The following is a 20,672-nucleotide window of genomic DNA, read 5'->3' as shown; positions in this document are numbered from 1 at the left end:
AAACAAATAAACAAAAATCTGGACAGCCACTTTCAGACTCCATTTGACTGTTGCGTTTATTGACTCCTAATTTGATTTGCGCATTCAGATACTCAGCAAATGTTTATTGAAACCCTAATGGATGCCAGGACTATACTGGGTACCAGAAGAACTGACTGTCTCCTTGTAACATTGGCATGAGATCGTGGTGCCTGGAAGGAATCCTTGGGACAGAACAGTTCATCACCAGCAAGTGTTGAAAGAGACTAAGAGGCACCCAAATTTGGGCACGGAGCAGAGAAGCTGAACTAGAAAGCCGTGCTGGAATAACTGGACTGTTTCCCAGCTAATTTTGAGCAAATGATTCACAGGGTGGCTTCATTCTTTGATACTGGAAAAATGTTGTAAAACAATAGAAATCCATCTAAGCACAGTTATAAAAAATGCCTCAGGAGAAATTGAAAGTCATATATAGTATTGTTTGTAAATACCTTCTTTTCAGGTGTTACCAACGTAAAGCACCCACTGAAAAATAATGAAGCTTTCCAAACACTTGGTGAGAAAAACTGAAGAAAAACTTACCAATGACCACTTTGAAAAGATCTAAGGGCAAATCCAGTTTGCAACTGTATACTTTTAATTTCTAGAGCACATCCAGATTCTGTGTTGTTTCAGTGTTAAATGTGGTACTCTATTCTGTATGATACTGCCGAGAAGCCAGTAATTTCTGATTACCCTGATTTCGGTCAGCTGACCAGGGAATAATATGCCTAAAGTAGCTTAGATGAGGGGTCAGCAATGGATCCCCCGAGGTAATTCTTCTCATATATCTAATACTATGAAAAACTTGGGAAAAGAGAAAATTTCCAGTACATTCAAGCAAAGAATAGAATCACTTGTTTCTGGTATCATGTCCTTCTCACCTGCGTAAGGACAGATGCCACTCTAGGGACTCATTCTAAAATTCTAGAGCTTGGAATTTGGTAGCCTCATATGACAGTGAAAGACCCACTTTCTGTTAGCTTCATTTTCCCTATCTACCCCACATCCAGACTATTTTAATAACATTTGATATCAATAAAAAATATGATACAATTAACCAACCAACGCTGGTAGGTTACTGTAAAGTCCCCTCCTTTATTCAGATTACTTTAATTTTTGCCTAAGGCCCCTTTATCTGATCCAGGATGCTATCTAGAAAATCGTAATGCTCTTGGCCCCCACATCCCCTTAGTCTCTTACTGTCAACAGTTTCTCAGGTACTGTGTTTAGTTTTGTTTTGATGACCCTGAGTTATGAGAAGTAAGGGTCAGACTTGTTATGAAATGGACTTTAACTGAGATTTGCCTCGTGAGCAGAGGGAGTCATGGACTCCGAGGAAAGGACCACTGTTGACTTTCAGTGGTATTCTCTTTTTAATGTACCAATGACACGTGCTATCAATGTGATTTATCAATGATGATGTTGTTGACCTTCGTCACCTGGCTGACACACAATTTATCATCTCCTTAGGTCTGAGAAATTGCTTTGTCTCCCTCTTATATCATTCAAAGGAAAACATTATGTTCAGTTCATTTTAAGAAATCGAGAGTTGTATCTGTGTGAATTATCTGGAATTCTTCTAGACAGGATTTTTTATACCTCTTTACAATTGACTTAGTTATTCATTTGTGTATGCTTGTATAGATACATGGATACTTATTGTTTGTTTTGGATTGTAACCCATCATGACTGAGTCTTATTTTTTCTATTGTTTGAATTTGGGGTCAGTTGGGAGTACTTTTCAGTGTCCCCTGTGTCACTTTGACATGCTCTCATCGTGAAAGTATTTTGGATTTTGAAAGTTTTTTTTTTTTTTTAAGGCATTCCTTCTAGCATTAACACTGCTCCAGGCCCAGGTTGAAGATTTTGCGTTCCTGCGTTAGAATCAGCAGTTTCTCTAGGGCAGTGGTTTTCAAGACCCCTTTGGGGATTGCATATCAGATATCATACAATCAGATATTTACATTAAGAACTGTAGTTATGAAGTAGCATTGAAAATAATTTTATGGCTGGGGTCACGACAACATGAACTCTATTAAAGGGCTGAAGTGTGAGGAAGGTTGAGAACCATTGCTCTGGATTCTTCTAACATAGCTTTTCTGTTTCCTTTGTTTACTGTGCTAAAATGGTTTCACACACATCCTTGTGCACACAGTTTGTACGTATTTCTTCCTCTTTTGCTACATTATGTAGCCTGAACCTTACCTCAGAGATGCAGAAGCTGAGACTCAAAGCGAAGTGACTGACCCAAAGTCGTACAATTATTGCGGAAATGAAGCTGTGATTCAAGTCCAACCTGGTGACAACATTCGACCTTTGTTCCACAAAGCCCAGCATCCCCATGATACCTACTTAGCATTAGATGAAAACACGTGTGATTCCTCTTGCCTTTTTGTGTGGGGAGGCAAAATCAAAAGGCCAGCCTGGCTCTCCTTGGGACGACTCTCCGCCGCGCGCCAGCAGCTGGTTCTTTTCCTCTGAACTCCAGGCACACAGCTCAGAGCCTTCCCGAAGTGTGGCTGTTGTTTGTGCGCTATCTAGTGCTTTCCCAGTTAGGATCTTCAGAACAGATTGCTAACTCCTCACCAGGCAGGGAGAATATACCGCAGTGCAGGATTATCCAGATCTTATCTTATCTTACACACCAGGCTACTACATCCTGTCAAAACAGACTGTGGTGAGCTGGGTTTGATTCAGTGCAAATATTCAAATCTGTGTGTCTCCTACCAAGAGAGCGTAAGTCTCCATTGAAGTGATACCACATTGTTATTATAGTTACTTGGCATTCACGGTGTCTCCTCCTGGGCTGGGAACTTCTAAAAGATGAAGGTTATTCATGTTTCCCATTCTCTAGAGCCTGGTACAGGATCTGACATGAGCCAGGCATCTCATTAAAGTACTGAAGATCCCTAAAATAAGCTCCTGGGACTGAGACTAGCAACTGCCAGCTGTTTCCTTGCATGCAAATGTGCCTGACTTTCTTCCTGAGCTGGACATAGCATACGGTGACTCTACAGACTCTACATAAACTGACAGCTGCAAGAACTCATCTTTGCTTCCTTCCAAAAAGACGTAAGGACAAACGAAGTCATGTGGCCATCGAGAAGAGAATAAGCAACGATAGACAAAGAGAATCAGAACAGTCTTGAAACATATCAAGGAGGTAATGAAAGGGAGCTCAAAGGGCAAAGCTTGAACCTACCAGCCTTTCAGTAAGAGCAAAAGAGATGAAAGTAGTCTGTGGTGCAGAGCCCTGGCAAGCCTTGGAAAGCAACGTCTCTCTAGGCTTGGAAGTCAGGCTAAAGTTTGAGCAGCTGGGGCGTCTGTAGTACCTGGTGTCCTTCAGGTAAAATGAGGGTCATCTGTTGGGTCACTTCCAGGAAATTATCAAAAGCTGCCCTCTCACTAAACCTGGTCACCTCTTTGGTCTTTGTGATTCCTTTCCAGGCTCCAGCCACAGCTTCAGCCAAGGCCTTGTCTGTACAGCTTCTCACCTAGTAAGACCACACCTCCTAATGCTTCCCAAACAATTACACCAACTGGGGACTAGGCATTGAGATGTAATAGCCTGGAGGGGGGGGGCTTCTCATTCAAATTGCCATGAAATATATATTCCTTATCTTGACTGTAAAGAATACATACACAACTGTAATACAGTCAAAGAAGAGTGATCGATTCAGAGCTAAGCAGAACCTAGACCATTGGAGAAAGTAAGTGAGTAGCATCTAACATGATTAACCCTGGAGATAGCAGAAAAGGACTTGCTGGGCTACAGGGTGCAAAATCCCTGCGGAGGGAGACCTGTGAATGTATTCAAAGCCCTCGCAGTGGTGAAAGACCTGAATTATGGCTCTTTGCTGTAAGTCTCACAGGTTTGACATTTACCTGTTCTGTTTCAATATAAGAATAAATAATATATTTTTAAACAGATACTATAATTTTAAATGTCAGCAGGATAGAGCCATTCGGTGTTGAAATGACCTCTTACCTACCATAGTCACTGGAGAGTGGGGGGGGGGTGAATGATGTTCATGCCCATGACCCCAAGATGTCAAGAAAAGATTGCACTGTGTTCTGTAAGGTTGCTTGAGAGGAACTGGAGAGATAGGGAGCTGTTCTCTACCAAAGTTTCTGTGTGCTACAAGGTCCAGCACAAAATACGGCATTTGGCCTCTCTTCTATACTTCTCAGGTAGTCTCCCCTATGTCTAGAAGGGCCGGTTGGTTGGTTACAGTCAGACTCCCTGGTTTTTACTATCAGATGGGTCTGCAGATTTCTTTCTGCCCACACACTCAGCTTCCTTTGGGTTCCTTGTCCTCCTAGGTCACCTGCAGGTCAGCTTGAGGATCACTGTGGTACGTGGGACAGTGCAGGGAGCAGAGAAAAAGCAGAGGGCGGCACACACTGGCATCTCTCACTTCTGACTCTGCATGCGTTCTGATACAGCAGAGGTCTTGGGAGTGCTTACTTGGCTGGTGTTTTCCTGGCTTCCTCTCAGATGCAGTCAAAGAAAAAAATGAAATTCACAAGGACTCAGCTGCCATGCAAGGTTCTTCCCCTTTGTGTATTGGCTCATGTCCTTTCCCCGCTAATCTTTCTATTACAAGTAAAGTTGAAAGTTATAACGAAAGTACTGGGCAAGAATGAAGCTCATTGTTTAAACTCTGATGTAGCAAAGATTCAATATCACAGTATGCTAGCATAGTAGAACAATTAATGCTGATGTATACTACTGTTTTGCTTGGTTGATCAAAAGAAACAGGCAAGCAAGATGACCCATCCTGTAAAGGTGCTTGTCGCCAAGCCTGATCGCCTCATTAGGTTCTTGGAAGCTACATGCTGGAAAAAGAGAACTGACTTCTGCAAGTTGTTCTCTGACTGCCATCTGTGCACACACATACACACAGACACATATGAATTAATAAATGATAGGGCCCTAACACTATAGACCTATAAGCAACTAAGGAATGCTGAGAGCAGGACCAAAGTCTTCCTCAGGAAAGAATTTTGAAATAGGTTATTCAATACCAAATGAACAGTCCTGATATTATATATATATATGTGTGTGTGTGTGTGTGTGTGTGTATGTGTGTGTGTGTAACATTAATGTATACTCAGCAGGTTGTATTCCTATCTATAACTGTAGGAGTATGTAGGTGTATGTGTATGTGTGTGTATCACAATTAAAGAAAAGGAAGTCAGAGGCATTGAATTTGCAGACACGGTGCATGGAAAGTCTGGAAAGAAGTAAAGGAAAAGGAGAATTTGTGAAATCATATTTTCATTTCAAAAATAAAAATAAGTCTATTAAAAATTTAAATAAGTAAAACGTGAAAAAAAGTGGGTGGTTGTATAATCTCTCTTACTATAAAATCTTTAACAAAGCTGTTATGAGGTACTGTTCATGGCAGAATGATTTGTCTATCAGCAAGAACAGCCACCTAGTAATTGAAGATGCTGGGATTTGAAAGACAGTGGTCAGTTAATGGCATGTATAGAGAAAGGGAGACTCTTTGAAATGTCGAAGCTGAAAATGCTAGAAGTGGAGGAGACTCATAAATCATTGTACAGGTAGCCGAGAAAAGCCAGCGATGCAATTGGGCTGTATTCCTCACTTCCTCCCCTTCCTCCATTGCACCCCCTTCCCCTTCATCATTCCTCTTCCTTCTCTCCTCTCTTCCCTTCCTCTTCTCCCCTTCATGACCCCTTTTTCTCTCCCGCTTCTTGCCCTGATAATCACTGAGGACTGCACCTAGGCCTGACGCCACACCATGTCTATTTTAACAATTATATGTATAAGTTAATTTTTATTATAAGGATACTTCAAAGCTTAACCATAAATTTTTCTATTGTCTTGTAAAGAGACCAAGGCCTGGAATAATTATTTATCAGTGTCACAACTTGTATGCAAGTAGTAGAGCAGAGATGGGAAATTAGCTGCTTTTCAGGTCTCCTACTGAATATCCAGTACAAGTAATTGCTCAACCATGGTATTGATAAGCTTCATAGTGACACTGGTATTGATGGCAGAGAATGCCAAGGCTACAACATATGCTCTCAGGGTCACATGGTAGTCGGGGTACCTAGCTTCCTGGTTCCAGGAAACTCTTTTCTCTATAGAGCCAGTTTGACAAATGCATGAAAAACTAGTTTAGAGCATTTACTTCTGGAATTGTCACCCCCTGTCCTGGTTCCATTTTTCCAAATTCAGACTTCATTTCAATGTTTTTGAGATCTAAATAGAGCTAATAAATGCTACTAGAAGCGATGGCAAAACTATTTTAGTCTAATATTTGTTTCCTTGTAGAATATATGTGTGTGTGTGTGTGTGGTGTGTATATATATATATATGTGTGTGTGTGTGTGTGGTGTGTATATATATATGTGTGTGTGTGTGTGTATGTATGTATGTCCTGTGTGCTTCTGACTGAATTAAACTAAAGATAAAGACTTTTCTACATCAGGAGGAAATTTAAGCTTTAAGCCATTGTAGAGATTACACTGATTCCATGTTACTTGATGAATTAGGAGTCATCCTCTCTACCTCAGACACTAACTAGTCCCTAGCTCACATCCAAGGTTAACTGTTTCCTAATGGCCTAAAGGTCATGGGGTTTAGCAATTCATTTTAGCAACTTGCCTTAGGTGAGAGACACTGTGAGTCCAGGTTGTGGGTTTCTGTTGGCAGCCAGGTTCTCCCCTCTCTTCCAAGGGAGAAACCTAACTCTGGCCTTGGTTTTAGCTGTTGCTCCTACTGTTTTTGTTTTTTTTCTGTCATAAGCAGATACTAGGTTGGGCTTGGTGATCAATCAATCCCTATCCTCATGAAGCACACAGGAAAAATACATTGGACACCCAACCCACACTACCTACCTGACATTGATTTTTCTTTTCAACATGCTAAGACCATGCCTCTGCTCCTTCTGAATGCCTTCCTAAGTGCCTGCTACTCCAGGAAGTCTAGAATGCCTCTCACTGCTCAGCCCAAAGTTACAAATTACTCCCACGCATCAGGAAGGCCCCTCAAACATTTTGTGCACCTAAATCACTACCATAGTTCTCTATTCAGTAAATTTGTATCCATTAGAAAGCAAGACTTTGGCCAGGCAGTGGTGGCACACTCCCTTAATCCTAGCATGTGGGAAGCAAAGCAGGCAAATCACAGAGTTCAAGGCCAGCCTGGACTACAGAGTGAGTTCCAGGACATGCAGGACTACACAAAGAAGCTCTGTCTCAAAAAAAAAAAAAAATAAATAAATAAATAAATAAATAAACCCAGGATTTTGATGCACAGACTCAGTTTGTCTGTCTAACAGAATGGTTTCCTTTTTCCTTTTATAACATTTGAGAAGATTCATTACAGTGCTGTAGTAATGAATTTTGTGGGAGGCACATACCATTCAATGACAGATTTAGACAAAACTCACTGCTAAGTTCTTTTTAATTCTTCCAGTAGCAAACAACTGATGCCACCAGCAGGTATTATTAAAAGGAAAATTTCTGAACCAGAAATTGACAAGTCATGGCTTTGAAGTGCTTATGTTAAAAAAAAACACTTTGTTGTTGTTTGGTTTTTGTTGGCTTCTTTATTCATTTTTATTTGGGTTTCTTACCTTTTAAATGAGAAAGACAGAAGAACTTCATACTTTATGACACATTAAGTTTGCATAAGATTTTAAATGTAAAATGAGAGCAATGTAACATCCAAAGATTATGTACGACCATGGTGACATTTTCTTGGCATAGAGCCACGCCTCCTGGTGCACCTATTGAAGACAGACTGTGGACCAAGATGGCAGAGGAGAGGAGTGTCAGCAGAGATCACACATCCCACAAGGTTTAGGAGCAGGCTTTTCATAACAGTATGCTATGTCCTGTTTTGAATTTTGTTCAAAAGGAGGAAAGAAGCACAGTGTGGAAGAGGAATATGGAGTCCGACATGATAAAGGTGGCCCAGAGTATTTGAAGGAAAAGAGCCCTAGGAAGGAGAACAGGAAAAATGGGCAGGCAGAGATTTACCTAAGGATGTCATCTCTCCCAGGTTCTCCTCCCCCCCCCACCATTTTAAGAAATTTAAATCGTTTATTTTACATACCAACCACAATCTCCCCTCCCCCCTCCTTCTGTTCCCTCCCATCACCTCCCCCCACCTCCGCCAATCTACTCCTCACAAAGGATAAGGCCTCCCATGGGGAGTCAACAAAGCATGGTATATCAAGTTGAGGAAAGACCAAGCTCCCCGCCACTGCATCAAGGCTGAATAAGGCATCCTATCTCAGAGAAGGGGTTCCAAACAGCCAGCTCATGCATCAGGGACAGATTCTGGCCCACTGTTAGGGACCCTCCAAACAGACAAAGCTACACAACTGTCACCCACATGCAATTGTTCCCATACAGGCTCCCCTGCTGTTGGTCTAGAGTCCTAGAGCCAGTGAGCTCCCAAGAGCTCGGTTCAGCTGTCTCTCTGGGTCTCCACACCATGATCTCCCAGGTTCTTCATGTTTGCCATCAGCATTTGCATAGAGAATTCTCTTGACAGGAAGGTTTTCACTTCACCTTTCAGATCTTCTCTTTGGGAGCTGCATGGTTCCTCTGGAGAAACTGGAATCCAGAAGGGACATGGCTGGAAGGTGATCAGCTGCTCCTGTGCTACAAGACTAACTCTTTTCTACACTAAGACGCCAAAAAAAATAAAAAATCCTATATATCTCAGCTCTCTCTTATTCAATTGTGTGTGTGCATGTATGTGTGTATGTGTGTGTATATGTGCATGTGTGCCTGTGCCTGTGCCTGTGCATGGGGGTGCACATGTGTGTTGGAAGTCTCTCTCTTTAGAGAAAATGTCTGTTAACTGTGTGCCCATCAACTATCACGATTTCTAAAACCAAGATGTATCATCAGTCAGAGCTTGTCAAGAACCAGGTCAGCCCCGGAAGAACTGGGATCACAGTCCCTTGATTGCAGTGACCTGCCACCTTCATATGTGTCTTCCATTTTCTTATTACAGGGTAATGCCCTCTACTTCAAATCTGCCAGGAACGTGACAGTGAACATTCTCAATGACCAGACGAAAGTGCTGACTCGGCTGGTGACAGGTAAGAGAAGGAAAACTGATCCATCTGAGCACCTAGGCAAAGCAGACTGTCCTGTGAGATCTACCTGCAGTTCAACAAGGGCCTGCTGACCCTGCTGTGTAAAGAAAGAAAATCCAGCTGGTAACCTCTGATTCTACCCATCTATTCACATGTTTAACTTACCAAGTACCATGGTGCTTGCTTTTGCAGAAAAACTGTTTTTAGTAGAATGTGACCCCTAAACACAAGCCAGCTGCTTCAACTGGTGCTCAACCAAGAAATCTCCTTTTAAACTTTTCTGTTCATTTTTGAGACTCTCATCCACATATACAGTGAGGTATGATTATATACGTCTCATTTCCTCCCTCCAACTCTCCCTAACATACTCCCACCCAATTTAATTTTAATAACCTACTAATTCCAGCAAGTGTTGCCCATACATATGCAGATAGGGGGCTATTCACTGAATGATGGAAAACTTACCAGTGGCCACATGTTCAAAAAAAAAATATCTCTCCCCTAGCAACTGTCTACTGTTTGTAGTTCCCTAGTAAGTAGTGGGGCCTAGAGATTGTGTACGCCATCTATGCTCTTTTTTGTTCTGGCTTGATCTTCTATAGTCTTGTGCAGGGAACCTCTCTCGGTTCATAAGTGTGACATCCTTGTTGCATCCAGAAGACATTTCTCAGCACTCCTCCCTATCCTCCAGCTCTTACTTCACTTTGACCACATCTTCTGCGATGATCCCTGAGTCTTGGTGGAGGAAGGGTTGATAGAGATGTCTCCTTTGGGGCTGAGCACTCAGTGTCTTTCTTTAGCATGTTCTGGCCGGTTGTGAACCTCTCCACTGATGGCTTCCCATAACCAAAAGAAACCTCTCTGACAAAACGTGAGAGTGGTCTGTGGGTATAAGATAAATAACATCTAGAAGGCAGTTTGGTGGTATGACCCTGCATGCTGCAATATTGGCCTACAAAGATGTGCCTTCTCGTGCAGCGGTAACACAAGCAGGTAACCAACTGCTTTCTGACTGGATAGGCCCTGTTTCTCAGGAAGGAATTTAATGCCTGGTACTGTAATCAGAAACAAAAGCCCATGGTTTTGGAAATCATAGGCCCTAGGATGGAACTGGCTGTTTTTAATTTGGGCAAAGAGTTGTACTACCCAAGTTACCTTTTCAATAGGGGAGGAAGGCTAGCTATACTTAAACCAAGAGCAGAGGGAGTGTGTGTGTGTGTGTGTGTGTGTGTGTGTATTATGTGAGTATAATTGGATGGCCAATTAGGAAATTTTGCTTATTTTGACCCTCCATCCCCCATCATGCCAGCCCTGGGGTTATAGACACAGCTGGCATGCCCCTAGCTTTTACATGGGAATTAGATATCCAAAGTCGGGTCCTCAGTGCTTGCATAGTAGGCACTTTACCATCTGAGCCATTTCCCCAAGTCCTAGAAAAAGGATCTTTAATGGTAATGGGAAGCTTAGTCCTCTTTACTTGATGTCTTTGAGCCAAACTTAACTGCAATCTCCAGATGTGTCCACAGGCTGTATATGTGTGGCTCTTTTTTGTACAGAAGATCTGTTTCTAACAGCCATGTCGTGGGAAATGCCCGCTAGGTTTGCAGCTTTGAATTTCTGCAACTTAAACAAGGATTGGTTGTTCATGATAATGACTCCCCTGATAAGCATGGGCCTCATGGACACAGCCATGTGTTGAGTGGTCGTGATCAATGCACCCTCTGTAGGTTTTCAAGACGTGACGAACAGAGAGGCATTGTCTACGACACAGTGGAAGGGGAAAGTGTGGGTCAGAACGGCATTCTTAGACCTCCAGAAGAAAAGGCCATTTGACTTTGAGGCTCAGAGAAAAGCAACCAGATGGATTTTTGAGAGGACAGTATCCCAAATGCCCCCCAAAACATTACCATGAGTAAAATTTCCAAAGGTTCACTAGTAACCGACTCACAAGGAACCAGGTACCTTTGCACAGAGCCCTACTTCCCTTCCCCCCAGCAAAGCAGCAGATGGATGTCAGGAGTTGCATAGCCCTGAGGTGGACTGGGCCATACACAGCTGAGAAGCTTCTGGCTCTGTGGAAATGCTGCCCCGTAGAGCCTGTGATGCACAAACACCCTGTTATAGCCAGCATCTGGACTTTAGGCTTTGCTTATATAACATCTGGTCTCCAGTCACCGGTGCTAAATAATTAAATAAACAGCTGCATTAAGCAGTGATTTAAGCAGCATGTGTGAAAAGTGCCTCCGGGAGAAAGATAAATCCAACCTCCAGCGCCCACATCCCAGGGCTCAAAAAGAACAGATCCAACCTGTTGATCAGTCGTCATTTATCTGCAGTAGGAGATTTGGTTTACTTGAAAGGTTGTGCTTTGTAAAGCTGAAAATGACTGCTATCCCTTTAAAGAGAGCCCGCCTCTGTCTCTTTCCATCTCCTTCCCCTCCTCTCTCTTCTCCCTTTTCTCTTTTTCTCTCTTCATCTTCCTTTTCTTTTCAAACTCTCCCTCTCCATATTCATCTTCTCTTCTTTCTTCCCAACACTTCTCTCTCCTCGTTACTTCCTTCATCCATTCTCTGCTTTCTTCTTTCTTCCTATCCCCCCTTCCTTATCTTCTCTTATCCCCTTCCTCTCCATTACCCTACCCCTCTCTCCCTCCCACCCCCTTAGACCCTCTCGTCGCTCCTCTTTCCTCCCTCTCTCTTCCTCTCTTTCTTCTCTTGCTTTCCAGTAATCTTTTAGTACCCATTCCTGATTAGTCCCTCTTAGGAGCGGGAAGACAGCAATCCTTTCTTTTAAAATGAGCAACAAGAAAAACTAATTCTGGAAAAACAAAAAGAGGTAAAAAGAATGCTCTCTAATTCCTGGTATATGGGATACACTCTTCCTCGTGTCTCCCAAGAGTTGCAATCCTGAGCGTTCTAAAGTCTTGAGTTTACCTGGGAAAAATCCCGGAAGTCCACCAGAATGCCCCATGTTCTAAGTTCAGTTCCTCTTTTTTTGCATGAAGCATTATTTCCAGGGCTAGAACTCAAGCCAAGGCACTGGTGCATTTTGACTCACGATGTTACTGCTTGAGTATCTTAGCACAATCCATCTATGCAATACTGGAACCTGTAAGGAGAACAGCTTTAGGAGGGAAAAGGGTCCTGGTCCCAAAGAAAAAGCACTAGGCTTTTCCAGTCTTCGGATTCCTGGTGGCCACAGTACCTACACCTGTGATGCTTTGCCTTCTCCTGTTAGTGGGTTTTCTTTCCCTCTAGCCCCACATTGGAATGCCAAAATGTTGTTGGTTGTTTTATCACTCTTTTACTTTAGCTCTTTTGGGAGTCCTGCCACCCAGCTCCCAAATAAACACACTCAGAGACTTTGTCGTACTTATGAATACCCGGCCTTTGCTCAGCTTGTTTCTAGCTAGCTTTTCTTAACTTAAATTAGCCTGACTACCCTTTGGTCTCTGGACTTTTTCTTTTCTTCTGATTATTTTGCTCGCATTCTTACTCTGTGGCTGGCTGGGTGGAGGGCCCCTGATGTCCTCCTCTCCTTGTTCTATCTAGTTCCCTCTTTTTCTAGATTTCTCCTCCTATTTATGCTCTCTCTGCCTGCCAGCCCTGCCTATCCTTGCTCCTGCCTTGCTAATGGCCATTCAGCTCTTTTTTTAGGACCATAAGGTGCTGTAGACAGGCAAAGAATCACAGCTTCACAGAGTTAAACAAATGCAGTCTAAACAAAACATCATGACTTCTCATCATTAAACAAATGTCCTAGAGTATAAACAAAGGTATCACACCTTAAAATAATGTTCTACACCATTCTCCTCCCAGTTGGGGAGAAGAAACTGAGTCGTCGCACACAGACTTTCACCCATGGAAAGGTATTAACTGAAGGAGGCTTCAAGTTGGAAGTCATGCTGATTTTCTATCCCCCAAACAGCTTTAGCTTCACGGAGGGCTTCTCAAACAGTGTCCAATGCTACCAGACCTTCGCTCTAGAGTCTTCTTTTAAGACTCCAGCCATAACCATGGAATTTTGGCAATCCCAGGGAAACCCAACAAAGGTCAAAGCGGTCTGCACAGCTAGCCAGCAGTCACTGTGAGGACCTTTGGCTAAAGCTGTGCTTTGCCGTGCTTTGTGTTGGCAAATGATTCTGGCCCTTGAGAAATTCTATTTCATATTTTGTGGTTTCCTGAAGAGTAAGATAACCTAATTGTGCTTTGTATGCTGTGATTGTTATGGTCTCTTCATTCTGCCCACCCCCCTGTAAGTCTCACACATCGTTCCAGAGTCCACAGTGAGTTCAAGCTATACACAGGACCCCTGGCACTATGCCTGAGAATCTTGTCAGGTTCATGGAAGCCAAGGCCAAGCATTTGTCTCCCACTGTCTTTATCTCCATATGACTAGATCTGGAGTGGGCAGACTGCCCTTACCCATCTATGGTCATCCTGTGGTTGTCTATTCACTTTTCACTGGCATTTTGTCTCTTCCATTTTCTGTTTCCTTCTCATGAAACAATGTTATCTTTCTGGAATTAACAAACAGTATAGATTTCACTTCAAGTTTTAGTGGCATCAATAAGATAGCTCCATCATAACTCACAGAGGAGTCCGTACTCTAAATCCTTAACACATTGTCATTTTTTAAGATTTCCTTGGGTTCTTTGCCATTGCTTTCTATATTTCCTCTTTCTCTAAAATCTTATCACCTTGCAGTCTTGGGCATGCTGATTCAAGCCCTCCTCACCTTCTTAAACAAAAAGATCTACTTTGTGCTCCATGTGGCATTCTGAGAACTGGATCCCATTCTTGGATTCTCCTTTGCTCGGACAGTGACCTTGAGAAAGCAGTAGGCTCACAGTGCTTTTCTTTTCCTGTGCAACCAGACAAGAGCATCTCCAGGACTCACGATGCTTGTAGATTCTGTATGATCTCTGCCGCTTCAGTCTCTGGCTCATTAAGGAACCTTTTCTGTGAACCTTTTTCAAGTTAGAGAGTCAGTGTGAGTGTCCTGGAAAACCAACTGAATGTGAGTATGTGAGCGGGCTAAGAGGCACTCATCGTTAGTGCTGTTCAATACGTCATAGACATCGCTGTAGACAAATGCTGCTAATGGCAATGATGAAGGTGACAACAATATCCAGTGGAGCGATCACCACAATGCATGGCATTTTTGTGCCTCCAAAGTTCATTTTATGAATTCAATGTCATCTGACCTTTGCAGTCTTTCCATGAGACCCACAGAGGAGATAATGAGCGTTCAGTTCACACACAGAAACAGAATGATGAAATGACTTGTCTACAGCCACAATGCCAAACGGAGGGGGGGGGAGCTTTGTCTCTAAGTCCCATACTTTGGCATAGACCATCATCGCCGATATACAGGAGCAGTTCTGGTTCTAATAGCCAAACCGCAGTCTAAACTTAATTTCACAAAGCTTCCTAGGTAGGGTCCTTTCGAGACCAAGATGCATGGAGCCATCAATATATATATATATGGGAGAGGTGTACACACATACACAAATACATAATCTAGCTCTCTCTATATATATCTAGCTCTCTCTCTCTCTCATCATTTCTGAACATAGAGGAAAAGGATCAGCCTTCTCCAGACATCAACACCCCACATACCCTCCTCCCAGGTGAAATCAGAGACTGTTTTTTAGCCGATACCATTTTAGCATTGCATAGCTCTGTCCTACTTCTAGATGAGAGTTATTAGGATAGCCAACCACAAAATTACTCTCACACCCTGAAAATACTCCTCTAAATCTTGCTTGCTTAAGCCTCACCCCCTTGACAATAGACCACCGTGAGCCTAGATCTCACTGTAAATCCTTGCAGGGTTTTGTCCCTATGCCTGTATTTGTGTGAAAAGTGCTTTCTTCTTCCCTGTAATGGCTAAAGATTCTTGGGTCCCTGCAGGTGTAGTCTGCTGACCCTCTTGTAGCTATTTATTTTAAATAATAGTCTCTTGAAAATTTCCTAGAAGAAAGCAAACAAGATCAACATCAGAATCCCAGTGACTTCTTTAGGAAGATATAATGTGTGTTGACTTTACCTGCAAATTTGACTACAAGATAGACCAAAAGATAGACTCTATTTGATCAGAGCTGGATTCAAGTAAAGATGACCTTGCTACTCAGATGCTTTCATACAGACCAGCTTTTGGGAGCCCCTAAAATGTATGTGCCGGGGAAGTCCCAGCTTAGACAGGCTCCGGCCACTCTTGTCAGAACCTCAACTATGTTAACCAGCTCACTTTCTTAGTAAAGATCTAGAGGTTTCTGAGGCATTAATAGATTGAATCTGGGGACTGGAGAGATGGCTCAGTGGGTAAGAACCAGAGGATCTGAGGACCTAAGTTCAGTTCCACATGGAATCGTGAGCAACAACACGGTGGCTCAACAACCACCTATAATAGGATCTGATGCCCTCTTCTGTCTGATGCCCCCTTCTGTCTGATGCCCTCTTCTGGCATGCAGGAATACATGCAGAGCTCTCATACATAAAATATAAATAATTAAATAATTTTTTTTTCTTGTGGAAGACCTGAGTTTATTTATTTTGGGGGGGTTATTTAATTATTAAAGATTTCTGCCTCTTCCCCGCCACCACCTCCCATTTCCCCCCCTCCCCCAATCAAATCTTCCTCCCTCTTCAGTCCAAAGAGCAATCAGGTTTCCCTGCCCTGTGGGAGGTCCAAGGACCACCCACCTCCCTCCAGGTCTATTAAGGTGAGCATCCAAATTACCTAGGCTCCCACAAAGCCATTACGTGCAATAGGATCAAAAATCCATTGCCATTGTTCTTCAGTTTTCAGTAGTCCTCATTGTCCGCTATGTTCAGCGAGTCTGGTTTTGTCCCATGCTTTTTCAGACCCCGGCCAGCTGGCCTTGGTGAGTTCCTGATAGAACATCCCCATTGCCTCAGTGACTTCTTGAATTTTGCATACAAATGGACGGAAATTGAAAACACTATCCTGAGTGAGTTAAGCCAGACCCAAAAAGAGGAACATGGGATGTACTCACTCATATTTGGTTTCTAGCCATAAATAAAGGACATTGAAACTATAATTCGTGATTCTAGAGAAGCTAAATAAGAAGATGAACCCAAAGAAAAACATATAAGCATCCTCCTGAATATTAAATAAAAATTTTAAAAAACTAAATTGAATCTGTGTAAGTCTGGCTTCATCAGGATACAGGTGTGATGAGACCAGAGCCCACCCTCATGCACCACTGTAGTATATCTGTGTTCAAGAACAGCATCCGGTGGCACACAATGAGTTCAAAGCATATTTCTTATTAAACTAATTTATACTATATAAGATACTGAACATGTAAGGGAATTAATTATAATATAGTCATTTCTACTTGGAAAGTATCTGTATACTGAGGAAATAGATTTGTCTCCGTGTCAGTTAGTGGGTCAAGGGTATAAACACACACACACATTTCAGCTCAGGTTATGAGGACACTTTCTGCTACTGACAACTAGCTGAAGATGGTTAGCTCCACAAGAGATGATGATGCTCTGGGTCCGATACTTTTGATCAAAAGCCCCAAGTGTTTGACACTAATTTGAGGCTAATAGAGGGAAATCTCATTGAAGCATTGGGATGAGGAAAATAGGATGACCTCTAAACCCACATGCCAGGACCATGTGATTAAAAGCAATTGACAAGATGAGATGTAGCCAAGACACTGATTTCCACAGCCGGCTTCAGAAAACCAATCCACTTAACATTAAAATCAGACACAGTCCCGGGGAGCGCCTATGCCCTATGAAAAGCTTTTGTAGTCAAATTCGATGAAGCTAATGTATTCCTCCTCTCTTTCTTTCTCTCGCCCTCTTAGGTCCGAAGGCTGTGGAAGCCTATGGCAAAAAGTTTGAAGTAAAAACGGTTTCTGGAAAATTGCTCTTTTCTGCAGATGACAATGAAGTGGTCGTGGGAGCGGAGAGATTGCGAGTCTTAGGTGAGAGAGTTTAAATACGTAATTGGCTGGATGCTACCATGTATATTTTGAAGGGAGAATGACACGGTGCCATCCACTGAGGGCTTGTGCCTTCCCCGAATGCACATATTAAAATTCTAACCCTCTTGTATGACAATACTTGGAGATTGCACCTTTATCACAAAATCCATCCCTGAAGCTGATTGGAGCTTTTATCAGTAACATGAGGTCCCTTTTGAAGAAATGAAGAAAGTGATTATTTGGAAGTCTGCATTCTCCTCCCCTCTCCTCCATTCCTCTTTCTCCTTCTTCCCTTCTTCACTTTTCATGCGTGTCCCTTGTTCTTTTCCTTCCCTCACTTATAAAAATACAAGAATTTGGCTGTCTGTACCTAGCCTGTCTCAGAAACCAATCCGACTGATATTGAATCTTTAATTTCTAACTTCCAAAACTGTGAAGAAGAGGAGGAGGCAGAGGAGGAAGATGTTTTAAGCCACACACTCCCTAGTATAATGTTATAAGAGCACAAACACAAATAGGATGGAGAAGTGTAAACAAGACCACTTTCCTAGGTTCTTTTACAGTGAGGTAGTTTAACCTGCATGGACCCTGATTCCCCAGGGAGGCTTTTCTCACACCCTGAATTCATTTTGGTTCCTATTTCAACCATTACCTTTGGGTTTTAATGTGTGCTCATATAAGGAAGTTCGTGTAGGACATACTTTTTTCTTCTTATTCATTTTACATACCAACCTCAGTTCCCTCTCTGTCCCCTCCTCTCCCTTCCCCCATCTGTCCTCCACCCACCCCCATTCACTCTTCAGAGACGGTAAGGGCCTCCCATGGGGAATCAACAAAGCCTGGCACATTCAGTTGAGGCAAGACTAAGCATCCCCTCCCCTCACCTCCTGTGTCAAGACTGAGCAAGGTATCCCACTATAGAGAATGGGCTTCAAAAAGCCAGCTCATGTGCTAGATATAGATCCTGCCCCCACTGCCAGGGGTCTTACAAACAGACCAGGTTACAAAACTGTCACCCACATGCAGAGGGCCTGGTTGGGTTCCATGCAGGATCCCCAGCTGTTGGTTTAAAGTCCATGAGCTCCTGCAAGTGTCGGTTAGTTGTCCCTGTTGGCTTCTCTGTCATGACTGTTAAAAATGCTGCAAGGTCCCCCGTGGCAGTAGGCAGGCAGCGGGCTCTGGGAGCAGCTAGTCCCAGACAAAGATGACTGCCAATTCCCAAGTGATGGCTGGTCCCGGGCAGGCAGTGAGTAGAAGGCACATGGACAGACTCATCATACAGAATGAATTGGATATTTGTTGCTTAGAGGAAGGGGGGAGAAGAAGAGAAATGAGAGAGAGAGAAGGGAGCGGGAGAGAGGGAAGCACGTGCCAAAAGGAACCATGAGAATCAAGATGGTGAGAGGAGGGCAGGGGTCACCAGGAGTGGGTGTGGCTTGTCTCTTAAAGAGACGAAAACCATAACATTGACTATCACAGACACTTTATTTTAAACACACAATTACTACTCAACCTTAGTCATTCTAGAGCAGTTAGGCTCCTGTCCCCTTGTCTTAACATGCCATCAGCTCAGCAGTCAGAAAATTGAAGTGACCATCCTTAAGGGGCCAAGTGCAGGTGAGGGCCCAGAGTGCAGAGTGCACAGGCAGGAAGACAAGCGGCTGGCCATTCCCTCATCAGTGACTTACATATAAAGCGATCCAGCTGCGTTCTCTTATAGGGGCTTCCTGTTCACAGCTGCAGAATGGGAGCTCCCTACAGAACAGGCTTTCAAGCCCTGCTTTTTCATTGATTGGGAAAAAAAAAGAAAACAAAGTTCCGAAATTACACAGCTCCAAGATGTATAATAGCTGAAAGACCAAGGTCGCTTTGGAATGCGGGTGAGGGCTGAAAGTGGAAATGACAGACACTGGACGATTATCAAAAGAGGTTCATTATTTCAATTCTGTGTCCGCTACGGCTCTAGGCTGGGACAAACTGACAGTGAAAAGGAAGTGGCACAGTTGAGACAGGTCTTGGTAGCAAATGTGTCCCCAAGTTGGATCCGAAGGCCTGGCCATGTAGAACTCTTTTTTAATATCTCCGAAATGAACAATTTTTTTTGGAGCCTGTAGACTACTTGCTCTAATCAGGTACCACACATAATTGTGCATTAGTGAACTGTGTGATTTTGAACTTGACTTGTCCTGCTTCAGCCTCTCAGAGTAAGAGCTGTGATTGCTGTCACGCACGAACACGTCTGGCTTCTCCCATCTCTTACTTGTCCTTTCTCTGTATGAGGTAGGCAGCATCTTCCCACCCTGAATTTGCAGGTGGCAGAATTGCACTGAGCTGTGAGCCAAGGGAGTTCAGTAGGACTGAGAGCAAGTTTTCCCTGCCTGCTGTTTTAGTTACGGTGTGTGCCACTTTAAACCACAGTTCCTTGTTGAGTCCTCTTGCTAATCCTACTTAAAGATGAGGAAACAGAGGCTTGGAAAGGTATAGAAACTTTCTGGAGAAAATGGGGCATTATCGTCAGACCCAAGCTCAAATCTCCAGTCGTGGACATCGAGCTTGGTGGTCTCTACCACGAGTGAATTGTCAGTTCAGAGTGCTTCTCACCTGGCAGAAATTATGTTTGTAGGTATAGAAATGACCTTTCCAGACTAGTGGTAGGTTGGAGAGTGTTAGGGGACACAAAACTTCAGACTCTACTCTTGTTCAATGGTATTGTATGTTACCATCTCTGAAATAGTTGGCAGGAAGATGGAATGGTGGTATTTTATATATGATAATATTGTAACCATGGATTTGGCTGTCCCCAGTAGTTCCTTCATACTTTTTGATTCACGTCACCATGTTATAACCCAACTTTGCAAAGAGAATAAAGTGATTCACAATAATGTTAGATATCTAGACACGTTGACTTAACCTTATCATATGTAGCTTTGTAAGGGTGTCATATTGAATCTCACCGTCCCACAGTTGGTTAGACTAAAATACAGATACATGATAGTCTCCAGTTACTTCAAAGATATCACTTGTTCTTGTTAGCGGCGATATTTCATCTGAAGAACCGCTGATAAGATCTGCCATTCTCCAGCGTTAGGAGTATTGTTTCTGGAAAAATTAGAAAGGACACATCAAAATGAATCCACCTGCTTTTAATGGTGCTAAAGATTCAGAAATGACCACCCCACCAATCTCACATCCAGTGAAAAGGGACTAGCATGCTGGAGAGATGAGCTTCCTCTCAGCTGGGACTCTGCCATATGGTGTGGAATGAAATGTGTAGGCGATTTCATTTTCAGCTTAATGAGAAGTTTGTAAGACCATGAAAGCTCTTGGGAGGTCCGAGTTTGGATGGGTAGTTCAGGGGAGCAGCTATCACAACTGGGTTTGAATCTCTGCTCATCCTCTTAGGGTCTGAGTGACCTTGTTCAAGGTGACTCTTCTCACTAAGCTTTAGTTTCTACCTGTCTAAAGCAAAAGATGTAGGGAGCCAGAGTGGTGGTGTACAGTTGTAATCTCAGCTCTTATTTGGGGAGACTAAAGCAGGATGATTGTAAGTTCAAGACCAGCCTGGGCTACATATTAATAGTAAGTTACAG

At 43.0% G+C, this 20,672-nt stretch overlaps 1 protein-coding gene across 5 annotated transcripts in view; it reads left to right on the top strand.

Moving 5' to 3' along the window:
- Positions 1-20,672, top strand: part of Sgcd (sarcoglycan delta) — a 919,076-nt gene that overhangs the window by 759,108 nt on the left and 139,296 nt on the right. For all 5 annotated transcript variants that reach the window (XM_057774534.1, XM_057774535.1, XM_057774537.1 and 2 more), the window contains 2 exons: positions 9,029-9,116; positions 16,963-17,082. In XM_057774534.1, coding sequence (XP_057630517.1) covers positions 9,029-9,116; positions 16,963-17,082 — 208 coding nt within the window. The remainder of the gene's footprint in view (positions 1-9,028; positions 9,117-16,962; positions 17,083-20,672) is intronic.

Source organism: Chionomys nivalis, chromosome 7 (assembly GCF_950005125.1).
Source record: "Chionomys nivalis chromosome 7, mChiNiv1.1, whole genome shotgun sequence".
Lineage (NCBI taxonomy): Eukaryota > Metazoa > Chordata > Mammalia > Rodentia > Cricetidae > Chionomys > Chionomys nivalis.
The sequence above is the reverse complement of the archived record's forward strand: the minus strand, read 5'-3'. Positions and strand labels throughout refer to the sequence as shown.